The sequence below is a fragment of the Parastagonospora nodorum genome (genome assembly GCF_000146915.1).
Source record: "Parastagonospora nodorum SN15 chromosome Unknown scaffold_19, whole genome shotgun sequence".
Classification (NCBI taxonomy): domain Eukaryota; kingdom Fungi; phylum Ascomycota; class Dothideomycetes; order Pleosporales; family Phaeosphaeriaceae; genus Parastagonospora; species Parastagonospora nodorum.
Genome location: NW_001884567.1, coordinates 409,509 through 427,990, shown reverse-complemented (window position 1 = coordinate 427,990; position 18,482 = coordinate 409,509). Strand labels below are relative to the sequence as shown.

The window sequence follows — 18,482 nt, the reverse complement described above, 5'->3', positions numbered from 1 at the left end:
ATATCAATAGTGAAGCTAATCATAATAATTCAACCCCAGGGATCGGCGTTGACAGCGGCAAGGCTCTTCCTCGTGCAACCCTCCTTCGTCTCACCGCCTGGCGCAGCGTCGCCAAAGTTGTAGTCGCTGATGTAGACCTTGTACTGACCGGTACCACTCATGGGACAGAGCCACCAGCTACCAGCAAAGAATTGATTGGTGCGGCCCTCGGTTGACGGCCAGGAAAAGTAAGCAGGGCTTGGGTCAACTAGTCCTTCTGGGTTGTCGCCCGTTTTGTAGAAGCTGATCGCGACCGAGTTGGCAGGTAGCCAACCAACAGGAGCATACCGCAAGGAGCCATCGACGGTGTTGACGTAAAGTTGCAGAGGTTTCTTGCTGACCTGTGGAACCGATTAGCCACCTTTCATCTGGTCAAGGCTTACAAGGACTCACTGTGTAGCACTTGGTATCATCGTCGACGAACAACATGGGAAGCTTCGGGTCCCACCATTTGTTGTAAGGTGTCGCGATAGCATTGCCACCCTGCAATCTGATCGCATATCCGGCGAAGGGGCACGCGCTTGCGGCCTCACCTTCTGAGCATTTGTCATCGACCCTGAGGTTGAAAAACTGAGGGTCTTTGCTCTTGGGCCTCCATGCTGATGCATGAGGGCTGGGGACCGCCGCGTTCTCTCGTGGACGCAAAGCTGAGGCGTCTGCGAGCCCGATCACAGCGTAGAGCCAGACGCTGACCTTCATGATCAGAGGAGCGAAATTGCTATCAAATAAGGTGACGAAATCTTGCCAGAGAGTGCGATTATTGAGAAGAATCGAGTGAGGGGGGAAAGAGTTGATCGAATGCAACAAGAGCAGAGTTAGCACAAATCTAGTTTATGAAACTGTAGACGTATTTACTCCTACCACGCGAATTGGACAGGAATGGAAGATACTACGTTTCACCTGCAGCTAACGTTTAGAATGGGTCTCTATCGTGACATGGAGGAAGTTTCCGAAGAATGTGGAATTTTGGGTTGTGCCGGCATCAGGACGCAGGTTGTTCAGTCAGCTTCGCTTCAAGACTTTCTCTACCAAGGCGCAATACTGAAATCAGCTAGTCGTGGTCACAAAAAGTACTGGGTAGGCTCTGGAGAGCATTCCACGGAAAATGAGTGCCGGTCGGCGTCTCGACCGAGGGGAAAGGGCTAATGTGTGGTCGTGATACATTGTTATCCCTCATGTAATTTCATTCCAGGGGCGAAAGAGCTGGAAGGTAGGCTACTAGTTATATGGGAAGCTGAGGGTTTCCCAGACGATGCGCGCTCGAAACCAAGGCGCACTTGCGAGTGACGATGGTGTCGTTGCCGAGGAGATATCGTGGCTTCCGAAGTGTCCACGCGCAAAGCTGCGCGCTACGACGAATTACATAATCTTCGAATCAGTTTGCCGCCCGCTCAACAGCTCCGCCATCCTGCTCTGCTTCTCTTATACCTTGTTAACGATTAGTAGCAAACGATGGCCCCAGGAGTATGCAGATGCATGAGTAGCTTTTTCCGATCTACAAGCGCGTACGCTCGCGCCTCACCCGCGTTGGCGCCCTCCTGACAGCGGCTCAACTGTCGGGCGTACTTCGCGGCTGCCACCCCACATCCGAAGTTTCTATGCTGCGACGGCCCAGGGTCGCGCTCTTCATAATATGGAAAGTTCCATAAACAAGCGCAATGATTTTTCGACCTCCATGTGCACATGTGTAGGTGTCCGTGACACGGCGTCACCACGATACCTGGCCGTCTCTACCAGAGCGCATCCAATCAGCACATTGGGGCTACAAACTGCTGCTGCGGTCCAGGACAGAATGGACAAATTACAAGGATTCTCTCAAGGATCATGGATGGTATTCCATTCGGATTGACGCTGACGCACCACAGTCGGGTTGGGCCTCTTTTTGGTAAGAAACCGACCGATCTTGATACGTTCACCGGTGCCAGCAAGCAAGAAGTTACTATGGATACGTCAGCCTGATCAGGCGCGTCTGGGTCAGATGCAGCTGCATACAGCAAGGTTCTTGTGGGCTTTGCCGGCCATTGACCCTCAACGAACGAGTGGTCCTTGTGCTCCTCAGACTCGGGCACTTGAACTCATCGTTGGTGCGAACCGGGGACTTGGTCTAGAGGGCTAGCTAAAATCCTCAAGTCCAATAAATTACGCTCAAGAGCATCGCTCACGATGATCTGGACATTCCTTCGCTGAAGTTGAGCGGAGAAATGGTTCACAGCTCATCTTGCTAAGCTCATTGGGTAGGTGGCTCAACCAATGAGCAGAGGACGAACCACTTTCCCCGGCCTTCTAACTTGTGGGACCGGACAGCTGAACGCGACCGAGCAAGGAACTAACAGACGTTGATCCACGTACCGGCTTCAGAAACGGTTGGCGTTATCAAGCTTCTAGCCGCTGCTTTCTTCGAAGTTGCGGCGCAGCTGCACCAAGTCTAGCCAGCCAATAAGCTTTTCGGTTAAGCGCTCTGCTCCTTCACCCTTCGTCTGACAGGAGGCGAATCGAACCATTTTACCGTCGCGATGGACACGGGAGACGCCTGATGGGTTTTAGACGCGTTCACTCGAATGGCGCGAGGATGCGTAACCACCACATCGGCAATAATCGACGAGTGTTTGCTGGCATGGTCCCCATATCGCTTGATGCTGCTATGCGGCGCGGGTGAAGCGTGTATGGTGCGTTCATATATCGAACATGTCGGCTGCAGGCAGAGGTAGTACAATCTTCTGCCTTCATTATCGGGTTCGCAGAGTTGGGGGCGCAGTCGTTCCTTCATTTCTCTTGTTTGTCGCACCCCGCTTGCTGACAGCGCTGCCTGATTAATAGTCCCCTTTCGCTTCTTTTGTCCTCTCCAGTCACACATTTGTTCCGTCTCATCGCAAATAAACGCTGCAATCAAGTAGCGACTTGGCTCACTTCCACACCAAGTATACCTAGCCTGATACCAAGCACGACGCGCCCATCCCGGCGCGGCTGAGATCACAAACGCCGCCATGACCACTCTCGCTGTCCCAGGTGCTGCCACAATTGAAAGGAGACCCCTTTCTAACCATGGATTGCCGAGGCCTCCTCGTGTCTCATCACCCAACCAGCCTCATCGCTTCACAGGACGCCATCTCTCTATACAAGAAGAATCCTCTGACTACACAAGTCCAAGAACACCAGGCCTGATGTCTCCTCCAATGTCAGCCCGGAGTTTTGGCACTTTCATTGACTCGGAACCGTCCACACCAGCGTATTCCCCACGTATGGACTATGACTGGGACAAGTCAAGTACGGTGCTTCTCAGACCAATGTCATCCAGTTCAGAGCCGTCCAGCCCAACGGAGCCCGTGTGGGACATGATCAAGCCAGTGGAAATCACCCAACAAGCTTCGATTCCTTTGAGAACAAATCACAAAGAGCATGACGCCATCATGAGAGACATGCCTCCACCGGCTCCGGGACCTCCTCGGCTAGCATCACCTCCACCAAGGAGCGTCAGAAGACCTTCACAGCCGCGCACTGTGATACCAGTCGAGGTGTACCGCCCACCTCCCAGGGATAACGACAAAGAAGAGAGTAAAGAAGCCGAGGCGCCGGTGGAGCAGCCGACATCGAACAGCACGGCACCGTTCAGCAAGATTACGTCGAGGATGAAGATGATGCTTCGGCGAAGGAGCACGACCGATAAGAAGAAAGAGAAGAAAAAGGAGAAAGACTATTACGATCCCGTGGAGGATGTACATTGGTCCGAAATGTGATTGTATTGAGAGCATGAACGAAGTTGCTGCCGCCACCAGTGGCATCTGAGTGGGGTTGATTATTCGAGGATGAACACCATGGTGGTATCTATCTTTACTGTTATCGCTTTGGAGGTTGGCTACTTCTCAGCTATATGCGCCGGGTAGGACCTTGTCACTGGAGTATTTGCTCAATGGACAACGGCGTTGGGAACTACTTTCATTATCGTTTGGTTATCGTCCACTCTTTCTGTCTTGGGTTGAAGGCGAATTGCGCCATCCATGTCTACGGATTTTATGGATTTGGAATTATGATACGATGGCGTTGGTGGAGGACAATTTGTCAAACATGGCCGACAGCTATACAATACTCGCAGTTCAGTTGGTCTTCGGAGTCAAGGATAATAGTATGGTAACCTGATTGCACATGTGTCACGACCTCACCGACATAATATTCAATGCTATCACTTGCTAAACTTGACGTTCACACACAGTTCTACGCGGATTACCCAAGGTAATACGACACATTTCTACAGAGCACGTCTACACATGTGACGGAACATAGTTGCTTCCCTTCTTAACGAGGACATCCGCGTTTCTTTCTCCTGAAGTCACATGCAATGGCAGAAAAACATCAAGGATGCTGAGAGCTCTCTGGTAAGTGCTAAGGCTCAGTATCTTTGTTGAGAGAGGGGTCTACCGAATGTGTCTCCTCGTGAGTGATATTACGAGGCCCACTCACTCGTCGCATGTGATTGGTGGAGCTACGACAGACTAGCGCATGGCCTAAGCTCCCAGGTCAAGTTCAGGGTATTCGCGCCGAACATTGCTCTTGCATCGCGTAAGCATCCCAACTTCGCAATGCTGCCTCGATTGAGGTCCATCATACGGCGAGGGGCCGCGCTGCATGTTGCGCCTGCAACACGCACGACAAGTACCGCCTCCGCTGGAACACACACCATCCTGCGGCAGCGTGCAGCGCGCACTTCGGGATGGCCCGCTCCGGTCTCTCAATCACGTGTCCTGTCTTCACTTGCGCGTAAATCATCTCGCGCTACCCAGAATCTCGCGAAGACCCCTGGGCATATTTCCAGCGATGCTTTGGCTGCTGGTCATCTTCAATCAGCGTTTCCCAAGAAGACTGTCATTTTCCTTGTTGTGATCAGTGGCCTGATATACTACTTTGTCGACGTGGAAGACCTGGACTGGACCGACGATGTACATCTCAGCTTTCAAGATGATGGATCACATGCTACGCCGGTGCATTTTAACGAAACTAAGGAGGATCTCGACCACTATCTGCAGGTGAGTTTTCATGGTCCACATGTTGGATCTGCCGCTACAGCACTGCATGATACTGTTTCCGACCGCTAACGAGGTGTAGTTCCACGTAATGGATCCAGCTGCGGCGCTCAAGGATCCTAACATAGCCAAATTCTTGAGTTCGCAGTTTGAAAAGCTTGCATTTGGATGGAAGATGAGCGAAGACGACGCAAAGGCAGACAGGCTTCCGGTTACCCATGGCTGCCGATTCAGGAGCAACGAGCCATGTGAGGACTTCTTTTCGCTGGGAACTAGCCCTGGGCCAGGAGAGCAGCCTTGGAACTACTGGAGTATATTCGATGGCCATGCCGGGCGGCACTGTGCAAATGTCTTGCAATGGACCTTGATTCCGCAGCTTTCTTCAGCGTTACTTGGCTTGCCTGCAAACTCCTCATCGCCTGAAATTGACAGCACTATCAAGCGAACGTTCCTCCGCCTCGACAAGAACATAATGGACACTGCGCAAACTGCAGCTAATTGGTTCCCTGCTGCTAATGCAGCTGCGATCAATGCCTTGGCGCCTGCCTTGTCAGGCTCGTGCGCTTTACTGGCAGCATTTGATCCCAAGAATGATACCCTTCGTGTTGCTTGCGTAGGCGACAGTCGCGCTGTGCTAGGTCGCTGGGACCCATCTACGAGATCCTACACCAGCATTCCCCTTTCCATCGATCAGACTGGGTTTAATGAGAAAGAGGTCGCTCGCCTCGCGCAAGACCATCCTGGCGAGCCCGATATCATCGACCCCAAGTCCGGTCGCCTATTAGGTCTCGCAGTTACACGTGCCTTTGGCGACCACCGCTGGAAATGGGACAACGACTTCGTCGCCAAGATGAAGTACAAATTCTGGGGAACTTCACCTCGGCCAGGGAGCAAGACACCGCCGTATCTCACCGCGGAGCCGGAAATCACTGAAACTGAGATTGTCCGTGTCGAGCCTGGAGCAGGTGGCAAGAGCGATTTCATGATTATGGCCTCGGACGGACTTTGGGATCGTATCTCCTCGGAACACGCAGTCGAATGCGTCCAGCGCTGGCTCGAAGCCAAATCTCGCGGCGGCGGCTCCGTCACCAAAGACCCACGCTTGATTGAGAACCCACCACGCTTCCCAACAAACTTCACAACACTAGAAGACGGCATTGAAGTCGACCCTGAGAACGGTTTGGAAGTCGATTGGAAAGCAACGCCGGAGTTCTTTGCAATTGAAGATGACAACGCGGCGGTGTGTTTGGCACGGAACGCGATGGGTGGCACGAGGAGGGGCTTATTTACAGGTATTTTGAGCTTGCCGTCGCCAATGTGTAGGAATGCGGTAGATGATACGACGATTATGGTCGTGTTTTTCGATAAGGTGGAGGAGTATGAGAATGCAGAGAAGCGCGTGGAGAAGGGGAAGAAGAGTTGGTGGAAGCCTTTGTAGAGTTGCAATTGGAGGTGAAGTGGCAAAAGCATAGGCTTGGATTGTTGGAAAAGCTCGCGCAATCCGAGGAACCAAAGCATTGGAGCGGCAGCAAAATGGATAGATGATCAGTGCAATGCAAATTATTTAAATCATTACTGAGCCTATATGAGCGACATGCTGTGGAAGCTGGTGTGTTGATGGCGGCGCCTGCCTCGCCAACATAAAATGAAGAAGTCGCGACAAGCGCGCCGAATCGCGAAGCTGTCTTCTCCATTTCCTGGCTACTCATCCAGTCCAAATTCGGTCCGCTAGTCGCCAGAGATGTTCCGATACAAATCATGCCCAGTCTCGCAAACAAGCCCGTGGGAGTGTGTCGTCGTCATCATCATCGTCAGCTAGCAACAACAACATGATGCTCACGAGAGGCAGAAGCAATGCTATCCGAGAAGCCCCAGAGGCAGCGAAGATCAAGACGTCTTTCGTCATGAGACAAGTGCTTCGTGAAGATCAATATCGGTGGGGGGGTTAGTGCAAGGCCTGGATGACAGCGAACGCGTACGGTGGGCTGGTGTGCTCGAATGCAACGCTTCACATTGCAGGCATCATGTCAGCCCTCGCACATGCGACGCAAGGCACACACGTCTCGCCATGGGCGCAGGGCCAACTGCGGCGGATGCACGGCGGAGAGTGCATGTCTGGTGCACGATGCTGCGCCTTTTGGAAACAGGTTGGCAGAGTTTCGGCGGTCAGAGGGGTAGGGGTTTCTGATGAGACTGCTGCCGGAACCAGGGAAAGGGAGCGCATCGCCTCCACGGTGAAGCGCTACCGGCACGCGAATTAAACCAACCACGGAACAACACACGGACGCAAAACGCTGAGCGAAAGCAGCTGCAAGAGCACGCCGCACTTGCAATGGGATGCAAAGTGATGATTTCGGCACGTTCTAACAATAACAGAGATGCTGTCGCGGGGCCGCATTGAGTTTAGCGCGCGTTGCAGCAAAGGTATTATCACACCGTCCGCTTCCTGGAAACAGAGTTAGCGATGGGGCAATGGATCTGGGCAAGCATGAGGGCGGGCTTCGGGCCATCACGCCCACCCGCTTGACGCACCAGCTGGCTCCCTTCCCACACGTTCAGACTTGTCTTCGCATTCTCACCGTCGCCATCCACCACGCGTACCACGTCTAACAACCGCTCGCGCAGACTACTCCATCGACGCAGCCTCTCGTCGCCGCCCAGCAAGACGCTTGCGCCAGCTGACACGGCCTCCCTATTAGACAGAAAGCCTCGTCCCTCAGCTGCACCCACGTCGCCGCTGCACCCTTTGCGCATCACCACCACGCATCGCGACCATCGCGTCGACGATTCACCTTGGTCGCGAAAATGTCCGCAAAGACTAGTAAGACAAAGACTGTCGTCCTCAAACTTTCATCAAAGGCACTAGAGGCATTCCCACACGAGCCCGCTACAGCAGTCGCGAGCCCAGCACCCAAACCTACTTCATCCCCCAATACGCCTGCCGCCCCCCAGATCATCGAGCCCTCAGCCGACACTCCCGCCGACGCCTCAACTCCAATGAACGGAACCAACACCCCCTCGTCGCTGGCACCACCCACCACCGGGCCAAAGCGGAAGGGCCCAGCGCCGAAGAAGCGTGGCATCGCTGCTGTCGATGGCGCGACCAGCACACCAAAGGCTCGCGGCAAGCCTGGCCCCAAGACCAAGAAGCAGAAGCTCGGAGACATGATCAACGACCCCAACTCCACCACACCATTCGCAGTCCCCGCGCCAGCCCAGAAGCTAGGTCCCAAGGCAAATGCTGGTGCTATCAACGCCAAACCTGCGCAGTCTCGACCGCACCGGCAAGTTCAAGGTCAGGAAGTGGCAGAAGACCGGCTTCAGGATCCGGACCTTCACAGGCTCCGTCGTCGAACTGCCATCGTGGAAGGCGTCACAACGCGCCGCTGCTTTCTCGGAAGATGTCAAGAGCGACTCAACGGGATCGAGCGATACCAAGATCAAGGACGAAAGCAGTGCTGTGAGTGACAAGAGCGGCCTCACCCCAGCACCACCGGCGATAGATGCCCTCGCCAGTTCACCAGCGCCTGTCGCTGCCAGCTAGACCACAAGCCATCGCATTGGCATTGGGCAACTTCTTTTGGCTTCGAGCTACGTTTTGTCACTCATTCTGGCTCGACACCCGTCTTCTTCTCCACTTGTATTCTCACGTCTGGATTTTCTCATTGCTGCATGTTTGGAGTTTTATGGGCGCGCTTGCATATCTATTCGAAAAGCGATGGGGCTTTCTGGCGTCTGGATATGCGATATGGGCGGATCTAGGATAGCGCGTACAGCGCGAAGCTGTGGTGTGGAGGTATGAGTACTTCACGGGAGCTCTTTGTGGATTCATGGCGTGAAGGAAAGGGGAAGCTGGATATTAGAATAGCAATTATCACAGCCATATTGGTTGAACTCGAGATTCATGAATGATCATGTGCGCAGTGATGTTTTGGCGTGGGCGGTGAAGCACGCGCGGGCGGAAGATGAAGGCAACTGTCTACGTTGAGAGATGGAATGCGGTCCTAATCTGAAGACGAGAGTATCTTGTCACCACCCTGCTGCCCAGTGTCGAAACCATGAGCACATCACTGAGTAAAATCACGATGTGATGCAAGCAATGCACATGATGGCGTGCGTTATCTCGAGATAACCTTGTCCCCGCAGTAGCTCCCCCGGCCGGCGCTCGGTCTAACATGGTGCAATGGTGCACCTCACCCAAGACACCGTCACTCGTCATTGCCGTCTTCCCCAGCGCTTTCAAGAACCCCAGACGATGATATTGCAAGGAGCTGCTGCCACGCATACGTCAGCGTGTTGCCGAGTCTAGTCTCGTGTGCTGCATTACTTCCGTGTTCGCGACTGGCATCTCTGGTTCTTGACGTCTCGGGTGCTCGACATATCGCCGCGTCCGACATCACCTTCACGCGCCTTTGCTTTCGTTTGAGTGCCAGGAATACGTAGCTTCCGGGGGACCACTCATCCCTCTGCCACTCGCTCCCTGGACCCGCCTAGGCCGTAGCTGCGATTGCTCCAAACCTCGTCACTCGTGCCTCTTCCATCCAACACGACACCTCCACCATGTACAATCAACGACGCTCTTCATACGCCGCGGTCGCGAGCGGCAGCACTGGAAGCAACCCATCCCACCCCACGCCGACGCGATCAGGTGCCTTTTCCCACCTCCTCAATAGCACCAGCGCGACAGGCCACAACGTGAGCCACCACCGCCTCTCCCGCTCGATTGATGCCGAGGGCCACCACAGCAGCATGTCCACCAGCTGGACGAAGCCTTCCTACTCGGGACAGCCTGGATACTGGCAGGGACTCGGAGGAACTGTGCAGGACATACCGCCGTTCTTTGTACCTTCGTACCTGCGAGGGTCGAAGCATGCCGAGCGGCTGCAGGAGATACACAAGGCAAAGCTAGCAGCGCAGCGAGACCACAAATCTACACACTCTTCGAATGCGGCGTCGCTATCGGCCAGCGCGAGTAGTCTCAATCTGCACAAGATGGTGCCGTCCTACCGGGGCTTGGCTCACGAGATCATCGAACGCGCGCCCGTCTTTGTCGACGAACCCGCACCCTGGCCGACGAGGTGGAACGACGCAGACAAGTTCGCTCAGATCGATATCGAGGAGAATGGGAGACAGGCCAAGTTCTCCGGGTCTCAGAAGACGCATGACGAGGCGGCGGCGGTGCGAGCGGACTTTCCTATGCCTCGGCAGTGCGGAATATATTACTACGAGGTTACTGTCATTTCCAAGGGGAGAGAAGGGTTAGTTCACCATACAGGACACATGAATTGAAGCTAACGCTGGGCAGTAGGATGATAGGAGTTGGCTTTTCCGGCGCGAAGGTCGCGTTGAGCAGAATACCGGGCTGGGAACCGGACTCTTTTGCGTATCACGGGGACGACGGGCAGATCTTCAGCAACACGACATCAGGGAAGCCATATGGCCAGAAGTTCAGCACGCTGGATGTCATCGGATGCGGTATCAATTTCCGGACCAACACCGCCTTCTTCACGAAGAATGGTCTATTTATCGGTACGTAGATGCGTTCCTCAGAAAGATTCTGGCGCTAACATGGACAGATACCGCTTTCCGAGACCTCAAGAAAGACGTACCATACTTCCCGACAGTTGGCATGAAGAAGCCCGGCGAGACTTTGCGCGCAAACTTCGGTCAGGATCCCTTCGCTTTCGACATCGACAAAATGGTCGCGAACGAGAAGGCAGCAATACAAGCAGAGATCGCGCGCACACCGGTGGCAAATGAAACAGACATGATACACGATCTAATCGGACAGTATCTGGCACACGACGGCTATGTCGAGACGGCGCGAGCTTTCCGAGAGGAGATAGTCGAAGAAGCGAGAGCTCTGGCAAATGAGGAGAATGGAAACGTTTCGTATGGAGAGCATGTTGAGGATCTGGATGCGCTAAATCGTCAGAGTAGGTTAATAATTGTCTTGTCTGATAGTACTTGCTAACTCGTTCAGAAATCCGCACGGCAATTCTCGAAGGTGACATTGACAAAGCACTCAAGCATACTACAGCTTATTACCCTTCGGTCCTTCGCGACAACGAGAACATCTACTTCAAGCTCCGGTGTCGAAAGTTCATAGAAATGATCCGCCATTGCAACGAGCTGAACGCACAATGTCAACCAGTGCCAACACCAATATCCAAACGGTCCACCGCATCGACTCAGAACAAGCGAAATTCCACAGCGACAGATGAATATGACTTCGAAATGGAGCTGGACGAGCAATTAGGTGTACACAATCCAACACCAAGCTGGGATGACAGAGAAGACAATGAAGAGCTTGATGACGAGGACGGAATGGAAGACAAGGAGATCAAGCGCGACCAGATGACCCAGGACATGCTCAAATACGGCATGGAACTGCAAGCCGAATTCGCCAACGACCCAAGACGAGAAGTCAAGCGCGCCCTGGAAGACACCTTTGCGCTCATAGCGTACGAGCGCCCAACGGACAGCGCATTAGCACCACTCCTCGAAACTGCCGGACGAGTACCTGTAGCCGAGGAGCTCAACAGCGCCATCTTAGGTAAGAAGCACATTCCTATATATATGGGACGTGGTAAACTAATAGTTCTGCAGTCAGCCTCGGCAAATCCTCCTCCGCCGCCCTCGAACGCGTCGTCCAACAAACCGAAGCCCTCGTCAACGAACTCGCCGACGACGGCGGCAGCGGCGCATTCATCAATGTCCGCAGAGACTTCTTGCAATAGCATTCTCATAGCGCTCTGCGCTGCGCGAGCGCGCTGGACGTCACGAGGTCGCTAAGTGCGAAGCGATGTTGGGCTTACGGTGGGTTTCGCGCGCCATATAGGGCGAGGATGTGTCGTCGTGTGGTGTTGGGGGAGATTGTGGAATAAGTGGCAGAAAAGAGTTTTATTGTCTATGGCATTTGCATATTTGGAGCGTTTTCTAGGGCGGTGGCGTTTGATCGGGTATGACATGAGTTTTTGTACGTGGGCTGTATGCATGAATGGACGGGATGGGATGGAGATGGAGAAGACTAGTCAAACTTACTCAACTCTATCGATTGGCATTATTTGCTAGATGAATGGGTGTGCGTTGGTGAATGTTGAGTGACACAGACGTTGAGCGCTAGCAGAGGAGCACACGAGATCTTGGTGCGGCTCTATGTACGCAAATTCCATCTTCGTAGCAAGACTAAGAGTGGGATGACTATCGCCCAACTTCACGTCCAAAGCGCAGGAGCAAATCAAGTATAGCGTTATTCTTACTACATACGCGTTGTGCAGCCGTTGTGCCAACCAGCTTTACTTTTAAGGCGCACCACCACACGACACCACACTTCGCTTCTCCTCTCCTTACTCACACAAGCTCCGCGCCGACCCACACTTCGCAAGCTTGTCTCCCGGAGAACCGTTCCGCCCGCTGCTCATCAGCCTGCACCTCTCAATCCGACACACACACCTCGTTGCACAGCCACAACTTTATTTCCCGGAGTCTCGGCGGTATTCACAAATCCACAAGCACGGAATCGCACGGAAAGACGAACAACAACAAACATCAAACAACGCCCAACAACCAACTCCCGGATCCCTCTGATCCATTCACATCTCCTCGTCGATTTCTTTCCAGCGTGAATCATGTCCGTCCTGAAATCCTGCTTCGGGACTAAATCCAAACCCCAACAAACACCGCCTGCGCCGCAAGCCGATGATGCTGAGCCGAAGAGGCTCGAGCGCAGAGGCACGGCGTACGATCAGCAGTTGGACGCGAGGGATGCGAGGGAGAGGGAGAGGGCGAAGTTAAAAGGGAGCGCAAAGGTCAAGGGGAAGAAGGTGGTGGAGCATCCGCCGATGCCTGAGATGCCGGCGAAGAACGAGGGGAAGAAGGGTGAGGAGGCGTTGAGTGCGGGTGGTGCGAGTGGGGCGGATGCGGGTTCGGGGATGACGATGGGGATGGGGTTTAATGCGGCGATTGTTGGGGGGGCGACGGGGGGTGGGATGCATTAGAAGGAGGAGGGGGGGGGGAGGGTTTGGAAGACGGAGGTTGTGAGATCTTGATGTTTGGAGAAGGGTAGGCGGAGGAGATATTGAGACTTGTGGTATGAGGAAGAAGGAGGAGGAGGAGAATATGAATTTTGTGGGGTGTGATGAGTATGAAGACGAAGATGAAGACGGGCGGAGGAGGAGATGTAGAGTTTCTGGCATGCGGGAGGAGAGATTGAGGGCGGTGATTTCAAGATGAAGGGCGTTCTGAAAATTCTCGAGATGGCTAGGAAGATGCCACTTTAGTTTGAGCGCTTTTCAATTGCCTAGTTTGACTTACCGGTCGACCTACACTATGCTAGTGTCCATATGCACAGCCACAGTCTTCTAGTCACCATGATGATCAGTCCTAGGTCAGGCAATCACAACTAAAACACTACTTACGCACATCTCTATCCTTCTGGAACTATTCATTTCTTCCTCACTCTATTACTACAATGCACATCTTCCCCCGCGTCCCCAAACGTCCAATGCACCCACCCATCAACATCGCAGACATTTCGTCTCCCATCCCGATACCTGAACATGAGCACAAAATCAAGATGTATTGGTTTTATAAGCTGGACGATCCGGTGTTTGAGCTGGGGATACCGCCGCAGGAAGGGAAGACGGGTTGAGGAGTAGGGTGTTGCGGCAGGTAAGGGCGTTGTGTGCTTTGAGATTTACCTGTGGGCTTGGGAGTTGAGGATGGGAATGAGTTGCTGAAATTGAGAGCGGAGAAGAAGGTACCATATTTTAACTCCAAATGTGGTGGCAAGAAATGAGATTAGATTGCTATAGGAGAAGGAAATTCGCAAACCCGTCTGGCGAGGCAAGATATTTTAAAGCTAAACACAAGTCATGTAATTTTAGATTGCCTCAGTGAAGATATGCCTACCAGCTTCGAAGTGATGCTGGAAGATGGCGTGCGTGATGCCAGCGTCTTGTCCTGAGGGACGATTGAATACCTGCGATCACCTCTCATCACGTGAACTTCCACACGATCGCTGCATGTGTACGACAATTTTTTTGCTTGCTTCACAACTAAGAATACCGTGCAGATTCGCAAATCTTGCATCGAAGATATGTCTTGACAAGTGAGCCTCACCGTGGTCGCCGGTGAACATATCCGGACTTGAAAAATGCAAAACTTACCAACAGGCTGAGCAGATAGAACATTTCGCCATCGTTGCTTACCGGCCCTAGAAGATGCTTGCCTCGATGAAGAAATGGCAGTGCGTCAATGTCGTTAGGCTCCCGCTTCGTATTACTCTTTTGGCGCTACCGCCGGGACTTTAAAGGCACTCAGCCTCCAGAGCACACACCCTGTACATCTACTACTGTGCCTAATACCTTTGATGTTGATTGAAATGGTCTAAGGTGCTGCTAGGTGACATGCGGGCACAGCCACCGGGTTTCCAAATGTAGTCACCGTCAGCTCCACCCTAGTATCAGCCTTGCGATGAGGCTGAACGCAATGTACTAGGTTCAAGAGTCGTATATAAACTTCAAAGATGATGAACGGTACATAGCCATCACTTCCATTCCATCTGCCTCTCGTCCAATTCAACCATCTTACACATCCGCAAGCGCATCCAAACATACACTACACTTTCGAATCGCTTTCCACACACGTCTACTGCCTGAAAACCTCGCCCGACTCGACCAAACTCCGCGTCACATACATTTATCTGTAATTTCCAAACGCTCAGAGTCAGCACAATGGGTCTCTTCAGCAGCTGTTTCGGCAAGAAAGCCAAGCGTCAAGACAAGAAGCTAGCTGGAAAAGGAGGCGCAACCTCGGATTATACCTATAATCCGACTAGCAACACCACAGGACTTGCGAACACTACCTACGCCGCCCCAGCAGCATATAGTGCTGTCGAACCTCCAGTGAGCGGAGCGCTGGATTGTGACCCTCCGAGCACTCATCATGGTGGAGGCGGAAGTAGTGGAGGAGATGGTGGGGGATACAGTTACAGCGAGGGAGGCGATGGTGGTGGGCATAGCGGAGGAGGATATAGTGGAGGGGGATATAGCGGGGGAGGGTATAGCGGAGGAGGAAGTAGTGGAGGCGATGGAGGAGGCGGCGGTGGCGGAGGCGGTGGTGGGGGTGGGGGTGGAGACTAGCTGTCACGGACGGAGTCTTTCTCTCCAAGTTTATTCCTTTTAGATAGAAGATCGATCTGATATTTGCCGTTGAATTCATTCATTTGCATACTCCAAGTCGGTCTTTGCCATTCACAACTCTGAGTCTCCCTTATGTTGGCGATACCAGTTGCTTCATCGAACGACAGTATTCGGGACCCTCTGCGACAATTCCCTCACTTTTGTTTTACAAGGAGATGTATTTTCGTGGATTAGTCACGTTGATGGGCCTTGTATACCCATTCGACCGAAGAGCGTCGCGAACTCACTCATGCTCTCGTCCCACCAATAGAAGCCGGTAAATTGTTTTCGGTACTATCCAAATTTTGGCAAGACTTTACTCGCATTTCAAGGTGCAAGAGTTGGCATCACCACCTGTGGAGACGCGCCACAAGTAATTCATGATGCAGGCTGTAGATCGGTCGAAGCCATATGCCTGTTGTATCCACTCCAGATTCCAATCGAGACCTTCTTGGCCACTCGGATTGAGCGCATATCCATGTTTCGAACTTTCCATCTCGCTGGGCCAATCCTCGACTCTGCCGTAGCCGTTTATCATGATATCAGCACGTTGCTTGTTCTTGATGCTTTGGTCTTTCCATGGTCAAGACATCGTGAATCAGTACGCAGGAACTGCTAGTGGTTTGTGATCTTTGGATGGCAATAATGTGGTAAGCTATCGAGGACTTCGGCAACCAGCGGTTTCTGGATCTCAAGCCTTTTTTCTCGGCTTTGATGAGCCTTTATCAGACCAAGAGGCCCATTGCAGTGTCATGGGATGGAATTTGGGCGGGTCAAGCGTATCATCCAACCATATGTAACCAACCGGTCTCCCACGACCATTAATGATCACGTCCACATTGTCATCCCTACCATAGGGAGCAATGTATACACCTGCTTTTTGGAGCTCACTGCGAGCCCGTGTCACATCTATCCGAACAGTATTCAAGGCGAATTTGGCTTCAACAGGTAGGTACATCGTCATTGCTGCTTTGGTGGTGAGAAGCGTCCCTTATCCTGACCACGATCGGGTAGACATCATCCCAGTTCCCTCTGTACACAAGGCGCTTCGTCCTGATCCTGATGTCTTCCAGATATAGGGCTCTCCCATCTAGTGACTCGAAGTCGAGGTACAAGGGGTTCACGTTGTGTTTGCTTTGGAGTATCATCCGCTCGGGTATATATCTTGTGTCACTGATTGAGAGCCATCGGCTTAAATTTTCAGTATCGACGACTTGGAGAGGGTTCGTTCGGAATCGGAGGTGAACAGCGAAATAGTTTTCGGTATAGTATGAACTGTTCTCATCATTGTGTATGAACCGATTCACATACAAAAGTCCTGGAGCCGAAGACTTGCTTTTGATATTCAGGTCTACAAGCTGAGTCTCGTCGTGGCGAAGGATATAATCAAAGATCCGACGCTGGAGGTGGGTATAAGGATGTCGGCGTTGTCTGTGGGTATCAAGGTTCACAAGGTTTGGCAGTGGTCTCGTTAGACTCTGACACCTGTTTCCGTCAAGCTGAAAGTCCATTCGATGCTCAAGGCAAGGCTCGAACTTTCTCCATCCTGAATCAATATAGTGGTAAGCATGAGTTGCTCCCTTTGGACAGTATGGCTGGCCAGTCGAGCGGAAAAGAGCGATCCCTCCAGTGCCATTGCGTCGGATTACGACATGGCTAAGCAGTCTTTCGTACTTCCGGATATCGTTGTCCCGTAGCAGGGAGTCCAAGATCTTGTTTGCAGTCGAAACATGGAGTACCTCTCCAATTTCGCCTCTCTTTCGGAGCTGGCAGGGATATCTCTGGCTGGAGAGTCCACTAGAAGCCGTGAACTCAATCTTTCCGGACCAGCGCCGACTCCATAGAACTCTCAAAAGTGGTAAAACTTCTATGCAGTTATCTTGCGTAAACGGAGTGCAAAGACCATTGATCTCGAGGAGTAACCTGGAGAGTTTCGTGATCTGTGATCCAAGGGCCACAATCCAGTCTGCACCTTGGGCAAGGAAAGATCCAACGAACTGATGTTGATCTTGATCTTCGGGTCCAAAAGTGTTGCAGTACCGTCCTATCATTGCAAAGGTATTCTGGGCGAAGAAGATCGACGTTGCTTCATAATAAACTTGGCGACAAGTAAGGAAAAGGTCAAGTCCGGGCAATGTCACAGGAGCGAGATCGGATGGACGGTCGTCAAAATGTACGTCATCATGTCTTTGGACTATTCATCGGTGATCAGAGTTTTGTTGCAAAAATAAAGCGAACACATGGTTACCGAGTGGGTGATCAATCACCGTCAAATCGCAATTCTCATCTCCTATATGGCGGTGTAGGCGTCCGGACATGATCATCAAGGGACTTTCGAATACCAGCGCAAAAGAGTAGATTTTGTTTCGCAGCTCAGCTGGCAGATGGAACAAGGACGGAGCTCCGGGCCTCGCAATACGGGACGTCGCCGTTTGTATTGGAGCCGGCATCGGGACGATAGGTGCCGGAGCTGTGAAAGAAGTGTTCATTTTCTTCTCGTTTCACGTATTGCGATAAAGGTGCGATCACGATTATTATAAGGAGATGAGATAAGAAACGATCGTGACGCGGAATGAGGTTCAACCGCTGAGGCTGAGTTCCCATCGCGCTAACAGCAACCTTGGGGACCGCCTGGAGCTAAACTCAAACAGTCACTTCTTACTTCTCGAAGAGTCACACTTGGTAGCGCCCCTTCTTTCATCGACGGCAAGCAATTTCTGGTTCAGCTTAGGACATTACTCCCCTTGAGCCATTCTGATCGCAAACCTGTCAGAGTCCACTTCCAGCTGTACCATGCGACAGAATATAAAGCACGAGGAATCACGAATGAGGTCACCACAATATTGCAGAAAACAAGTGCGGCATAGCAATACGGCCTAGCTTGATCAAATCACATGGGCATTTTCCCGCTACAGTCCCCATGTTGATTAAATCTTCTTGTCTTTCAGAAGTGGCGACCAGAGCATTTCTCTCCCACAGTGACATCGCAGAATGTATTGGATCCATCACGTCAGGGTCGACAATTTCAAGCATCAAAAGCACGTGTCACTGTCATTTTGCTAATCACGTCGTCCACATCGACCTCACTAGCAGATCACTTCGGCTCAAAACGCACACTAATCCGATGTAATCCCTCGTGCCGTTCGGATTATGTACCCGCCTCCGCCACTACGGTCCACAATTCCCATGTATTCACGGGCTTAGCCGCCCCTAATCCCCTGTGTAACTCCTGTATAACATATTG

General features: G+C 52.4%; 11 protein-coding genes across 11 annotated transcripts; 8 read left to right on the top strand and 3 right to left on the bottom strand.

Moving 5' to 3' along the window:
- Nucleotides 1-29: 29 nt before the first annotated feature.
- SNOG_11469 (hypothetical protein) lies at nt 30-738 on the bottom strand (the record flags this gene model as incomplete). Its single annotated transcript, XM_001801660.1, has 2 exons — nt 30-380; nt 433-738. 2 exons carry the CDS (start codon nt 736-738, stop codon nt 30-32), a joined length of 657 nt encoding a protein of 218 aa, XP_001801712.1.
- A 934-nt stretch (nt 739-1,672) lies between these two features.
- Nucleotides 1,673-2,155, top strand: SNOG_11468 (hypothetical protein; the record flags this gene model as incomplete). Its single annotated transcript, XM_001801659.1, has 2 exons — nt 1,673-1,726; nt 1,994-2,155. 2 exons carry the CDS (start codon nt 1,673-1,675, stop codon nt 2,153-2,155), a joined length of 216 nt encoding a protein of 71 aa, XP_001801711.1.
- Nucleotides 2,156-3,023: 868 nt separating this feature from the next.
- On the top strand, nt 3,024-3,773 carry SNOG_11467 (hypothetical protein; the record flags this gene model as incomplete). Its single annotated transcript, XM_001801658.1, has 1 exon — nt 3,024-3,773. The coding sequence occupies one exon, from the start codon at nt 3,024-3,026 to the stop codon at nt 3,771-3,773; it is 750 nt and encodes a 249-aa protein (XP_001801710.1).
- A 594-nt stretch (nt 3,774-4,367) lies between these two features.
- Nucleotides 4,368-6,492, top strand: SNOG_11466 (hypothetical protein; the record flags this gene model as incomplete). The annotated part of the gene is made up of 3 exons (XM_001801657.1): nt 4,368-4,409; nt 4,551-5,057; nt 5,137-6,492. The coding sequence occupies 3 exons, from the start codon at nt 4,368-4,370 to the stop codon at nt 6,490-6,492; spliced, it is 1,905 nt and encodes a 634-aa protein (XP_001801709.1).
- A 391-nt stretch (nt 6,493-6,883) lies between these two features.
- On the top strand, nt 6,884-7,242 carry SNOG_11465 (hypothetical protein; the record flags this gene model as incomplete). Its single annotated transcript, XM_001801656.1, has 2 exons — nt 6,884-6,998; nt 7,202-7,242. 2 exons carry the CDS (start codon nt 6,884-6,886, stop codon nt 7,240-7,242), a joined length of 156 nt encoding a protein of 51 aa, XP_001801708.1.
- Nucleotides 7,243-7,859: 617 nt separating this feature from the next.
- On the top strand, nt 7,860-8,598 carry SNOG_11464 (hypothetical protein; the record flags this gene model as incomplete). The annotated part of the gene is given in 2 exon segments (XM_001801655.1): nt 7,860-8,338; nt 8,355-8,598. 2 exon segments carry the CDS (start codon nt 7,860-7,862, stop codon nt 8,596-8,598), a joined length of 723 nt encoding a protein of 240 aa, XP_001801707.1.
- Nucleotides 8,599-9,614: 1,016 nt separating this feature from the next.
- Nucleotides 9,615-11,794, top strand: SNOG_11463 (hypothetical protein; the record flags this gene model as incomplete). Its single annotated transcript, XM_001801654.1, has 5 exons — nt 9,615-10,261; nt 10,330-10,529; nt 10,592-10,984; nt 11,038-11,610; nt 11,664-11,794. The coding sequence occupies 5 exons, from the start codon at nt 9,615-9,617 to the stop codon at nt 11,792-11,794; spliced, it is 1,944 nt and encodes a 647-aa protein (XP_001801706.1).
- An 891-nt stretch (nt 11,795-12,685) lies between these two features.
- On the top strand, nt 12,686-13,289 carry SNOG_11462 (hypothetical protein; the record flags this gene model as incomplete). The annotated part of the gene is made up of 2 exons (XM_001801653.1): nt 12,686-12,959; nt 13,123-13,289. The coding sequence occupies 2 exons, from the start codon at nt 12,686-12,688 to the stop codon at nt 13,287-13,289; spliced, it is 441 nt and encodes a 146-aa protein (XP_001801705.1).
- Nucleotides 13,290-13,938: 649 nt separating this feature from the next.
- Nucleotides 13,939-14,248, bottom strand: SNOG_11461 (hypothetical protein; the record flags this gene model as incomplete). Its single annotated transcript, XM_001801652.1, has 2 exons — nt 13,939-14,037; nt 14,225-14,248. The coding sequence occupies 2 exons, from the start codon at nt 14,246-14,248 to the stop codon at nt 13,939-13,941; spliced, it is 123 nt and encodes a 40-aa protein (XP_001801704.1).
- Nucleotides 14,249-14,791: 543 nt separating this feature from the next.
- Nucleotides 14,792-15,199, top strand: SNOG_11460 (hypothetical protein; the record flags this gene model as incomplete). Its single annotated transcript, XM_001801651.1, has 1 exon — nt 14,792-15,199. One exon carries the CDS (start codon nt 14,792-14,794, stop codon nt 15,197-15,199), a length of 408 nt encoding a protein of 135 aa, XP_001801703.1.
- Nucleotides 15,200-15,554: 355 nt separating this feature from the next.
- SNOG_11459 (hypothetical protein) lies at nt 15,555-16,202 on the bottom strand (the record flags this gene model as incomplete). The annotated part of the gene is made up of 2 exons (XM_001801650.1): nt 15,555-15,811; nt 16,091-16,202. 2 exons carry the CDS (start codon nt 16,200-16,202, stop codon nt 15,555-15,557), a joined length of 369 nt encoding a protein of 122 aa, XP_001801702.1.
- Nucleotides 16,203-18,482: the final 2,280 nt, after the last annotated feature.